This window comes from Limulus polyphemus, unplaced genomic scaffold (genome assembly GCF_000517525.1).
Source record: "Limulus polyphemus unplaced genomic scaffold, Limulus_polyphemus-2.1.2 Scaffold3920, whole genome shotgun sequence".
NCBI classification, from domain to species: domain Eukaryota; kingdom Metazoa; phylum Arthropoda; class Merostomata; order Xiphosura; family Limulidae; genus Limulus; species Limulus polyphemus.
The window spans coordinates 104,162-108,681 of NW_013669530.1; the positions used below are offsets into that span (position 1 = coordinate 104,162).

At 37.7% G+C, this 4,520-nt stretch overlaps 1 protein-coding gene across 1 annotated transcript in view; it reads right to left on the reverse strand.

The window, feature by feature from the left end:
* The window catches only part of LOC106470278, a 25,110-nt gene extending 20,931 nt beyond the window's left edge, over window positions 1-4,179 (reverse strand). Inside the window, exon 1 of the mRNA XM_013930823.2 lies at window positions 2,941-4,179. Coding sequence (XP_013786277.1) covers window positions 2,941-3,649 — 709 coding nt within the window. The 5' untranslated portion in view covers window positions 3,650-4,179. The remainder of the gene's footprint in view (window positions 1-2,940) is intronic.
* Window positions 4,180-4,520: the final 341 nt, after the last annotated feature.

Genomic DNA, 4,520 nt, shown 5'->3' on the forward strand with positions numbered 1-4,520 from the left:
CGGACACATAAAGAGCGCTGTAGTAATATATCTATAACAAGTCAAAATTGACTAGTTTACAGAAAAATCTTTTTTTACAGGACATGATGAAATAATGATAATGTTGACCACCCGTTGATCAAAGCTTCTTATAATTGTTGAAGTAATACGGTGAAATAATGATAATGTTGACCACCCGTTGATCAAAGCTTCTTATAATTGTTGATGTAATACGGTGAAATAATGATAATGTTGACCACCCGTTGATCAAAGCTTCTTATAATTGTTGAAGTAATGCGGTGAAATAATGATAATGTTGACCACCCGTTGACCAAAGCTGCTTATAATTGTTGATGTAATACGGTGAAATAATGATAATGTTGACCACCCGTTGATCAAAGCTTCTTATAATTGTTGATGTAATATGTGAAATAATGATAATGTTGACCACCCGTTGATCAAAGCTTCTTATAATTGTTGAAGTAATACGATGAAATAATGATAATATTAACCACCCGTTGATCAAAGCTTCTTATAATTGTTGAAGTAATACGGTGAAATAATGATAATGTTGACCACCCGTTGATCAAAGCTTCTTATAATTGTTGATGTAATACGGTGAAATAATGATAATGTTGACCACCCGTTGATCAAAGCTTCTTATAATTGTTGATGTAATACTGTCACACTCCGAGTGCGCCAACCACTAGGGCACACCCAACTCTTAGGGTTTCGGATCTGAAATCTTCAGCAGATCCCGTCCATGATAGTCCCGACTTCAATTTATTTTGTTTAAAAGAGTCTTAAGAAAAATTAAAACAACAACAACAAAAAAAGATGGAAGCCGATTTATTGAACGATAACTATTGGTTAAGTATAACGGTTACTACAACTGATCGAAAAGTCTAATCTTTTGTGGCGATACCCAGCACAAAATCAGTAGTGAAATATTACTGTTTAATCTTCTCAATTCGATTAATACTTTCACAATCCATTGCACATTCTCACGTGCGGGGGACTGACGGGTAAAAGAACGAAAACACCTCGCCTTCATACCTCCAACTTTTGGTGGTATGAAGTTGGAAAATATGATAATTCATTTGTGCATTTAATTATTCTATATTGTTTAGGATTTTCTGTACATGAATAGTATGTTTTGTTTTGTTTTTTTGTTCAGGGCAAGAGTCTGAAACTGTCAAGCTAGAACGGAGTGTCAGATTTCCAAATAGAAATGATTATAGGTGAAATATTAGCCGGATTCTCCGTGACAAGAACACCTAAAATAACGAATGGTCAACATCGATATAGAAAGATAAAATCAGACAAACGTAATAGTGGTCGAAAAACTAAGTGATAGATGGACATTAACACGAGTATTGGAACGAAAACAAGAGACTGCAACTTTAATTTCTGTCAAAAACAACTCGATAGAGGAAACCGATAATAGGACTGCCATTCAGAAGTCTTTAATAACACCGTAAAATACAAAATGGAGTCAAAAACATAAAAAAATCTGGCCGAAGAGCAAGGATGAAAATGTGATTTCATCAATTGAATCATATCTTTAAATTATTCTATTAAACAGATGTGTTTCTGTGCAGTAAAATTAAAAGATTAAGCGTCTGTGATGGTATGGATAGCTTCTTGCTGTAGTATTTTAGAACATAAGATCTTACTTAAGGGTTAAGTGAAGCAAATATTTAGTTAAACCTAACTGCACACAAGGTTCGAACTCTGATGAACAATTTATCCCCTAACGGGTTTCTTGAAAATAATATACAAATTCACACTGGTGAACTCGTCAGGGATTGGTTAAGAGAACACGAGGAAGAGTTTAGGCTCCTACATTGGTTAACTCAATCACCAGATTTAAGTATTACTGCGTTACTATGGTCGGTTCTTAAAGCCAATCACTGAAGAATATTTTAATCATCGTATCACTTCAACAATTATAAGAAGCTTTGATCAACGGGTGGTCAACATTATCATTATTTCACCCTGGGAGCTTCATGGTATATGGCTTGATGCTACACAAACGCCCTCTGCTTTTTCGAGCCGTGAGTGCATTATAAAAGAGACGGTCAAATCTCACCACTTAGTTTGATTGTTTGAAGTTTAGCACAAAGCTACACAATGGACTATCTGTGCTCTGCCCACCACAGGAATCGAAACCAGATTTTGAGCATTTTAAGTCCTCAGATATACCGCTGTGCCACTGGGAGACACTTAGACAGACAATAGTAGCCCAATAGTTGACGGTGGGTGCCTTTGACTAACTGCCTTCCCTCTAGTCTATCAGTTCAAAATCAGGAAAGGTTAGGCTATGAGCGGGTAGCCCTTTGTGTCAGTTTGCCCAAAAATCCTCTAAACGAAACAACAGAGTACCTTAAGTAGCCCACTTCGGATAATATATTCTTCTACATCTTCATCTGTGGGTTCTTAGAATCACTAATATGGTTTTAATTTCGTTAACGCTATGGTTGAATGGCAAGAAGTGTTGTTTACTAGTTCGCCAGTCCTTCTGTTTGATAGTAAAGTTAACTCAAACAAAATAACGATAATAATTGAGTGAATAAATAAGAAATAAATAGTCAGTGTTAAAATAAGAAAAAAAAAATAATGTCGTGTTATTTATTCGTCTCTTGTGAATGTGATTTGTAAATATCCAAAAGAAAATTCACAGTAATTAGAATTCGTTTGCTTAGTCTGGTTCCCACCATATTAGTTGTTGTTCTAGAAAACTGACGAGTCCTAGTATTAGCCGAAAGGCCTCATCAGGACTGGATGTAGCAGATGTAATGTGGTTAACATGTAAAAACACATTCTTCTTTGGTTTCACTTATGGGCTCCGAGAATTATGAATGTAAAATAAAAACAACTTTTATTTATTTAACTGTTAGTTGATAATAAGAGAGAAAAAAAAAGCTGACTTTCATCAAAGTGATATCGATCTTTACTTACCTACATTGTCCGTTGCTGGTGTAATCAATAACGTTATAGCTACTAACAAAACGCTGGCTGTGAGAATTCCCAGGGAAATGAGGACGACCGCAAAAACTATTTGTCGTCTGCGGGTTTCCTTCGGACTCACTCCCTTAGCTTCAGCTAAGCCTATTTCAACAGCTACTGTTTCATTTATTTTTCCGCTTCCGTGTGTAGAAAAGTCGTCGTTGTTTTTAAGAGCGTTTTGAAATGAGGGATGATTAGGATCGTCTATTCCAGAATTAGACGTCCTACGACCGCGCTGGTTCCCACGCTGGGACGCTCGTCGGTGATGCCGATTCGGATGTTCTCTTCTCTCGCTGATACTTCTATTTACTTTAGGTCTAGGTATCGCACGTTCCCCTTCTCTAGCCGAGACCGACCGTCTCAGACGGCGGCTATTCCGTTGCCCCGAGCGCCTGCTTTTCTGACTGTTAGAGGTGTGTTGATCGACAGATCGAACCGAATCGCTTCGATCGCTGTCCTGTCGCCACAAAAGATTTTTTGTACCCGGAGGTTCGCGATATTCGCCATTAACGTGTTCGTAATTGCTTATTCTACGAGGTTCATCAACTTGAACCCCCTTGTCGCATAAGGAACTGGACAGACCACCGGACACGATTGTCATTACTGCTACACTTACAGCATCTGACTCGGTCGGAGTTGAAAGGCGTGTCTCAGCTTCCATGTGTTTTGGTTTTGGTTTTAACTTGGTAACTCAATATAGTATACGACTTCTCTATGACTTTAAAACATTATAAGTACTTTTTTTTTACACTTACATAAGACTTTAGAGTGCCCTCGGTGTCCTACACTTGCGCTAAGCCTACTGTTCTAACCCTTCATTTTCACACAAAACACACACATATATATATATACAGGGGTGGTTGCTTTATTAATAAGGGAGACTTTAGTGAGGTAAATGTAACAAAATGTTAAAGCCCAGAAACTCTACCAGACGCACACAGCAAGTGTTATTTCACGATGAATTATACTGCTTCCTCTACAGTCTTCACAAATGAAAGCAAAAAAAGGAAATTATCAGTTTTGAGAAACTGGACAATTGCTTTGGAAGATTGAGAAAACTAAAAGAATGGATTGTTTTGAGGAACACAAAGTTTTCGTAGGTGAAACGCGCTTTAAACGTAACTCTTGCCTGCACCTAGCAAACTCACCATAAACACAGAGAGATTGAGAGAAAAAGACATCCCCGATTCAGATTTGTTTGGCCTATCACCATTACTCTAGTGCGCTGCTTGCACGGATGGCTATATATAGCCTCGTCTCCAGGCTCGTGCAACAACACACGTCAAACGTTGCCAAGACTCTCATCTGCGAAGTTGTTACTTCATATCGACGCAAGTACCTTTACATCTGATTCACCGTCGAAAGTTATTCCAAAATCGTGCCATGTCAAAAGTTCGAAAATGTATATTTAGCCAAACTAACCCGAGTTTGATCTTTGCAATTTGCTTCAATTTCTTCAGCGTTTTTCTTGCCAGGATTTCTTAACCTAACTGACAAAACTATTCTGAACTCGTAAGCCTAATTTATCTTAA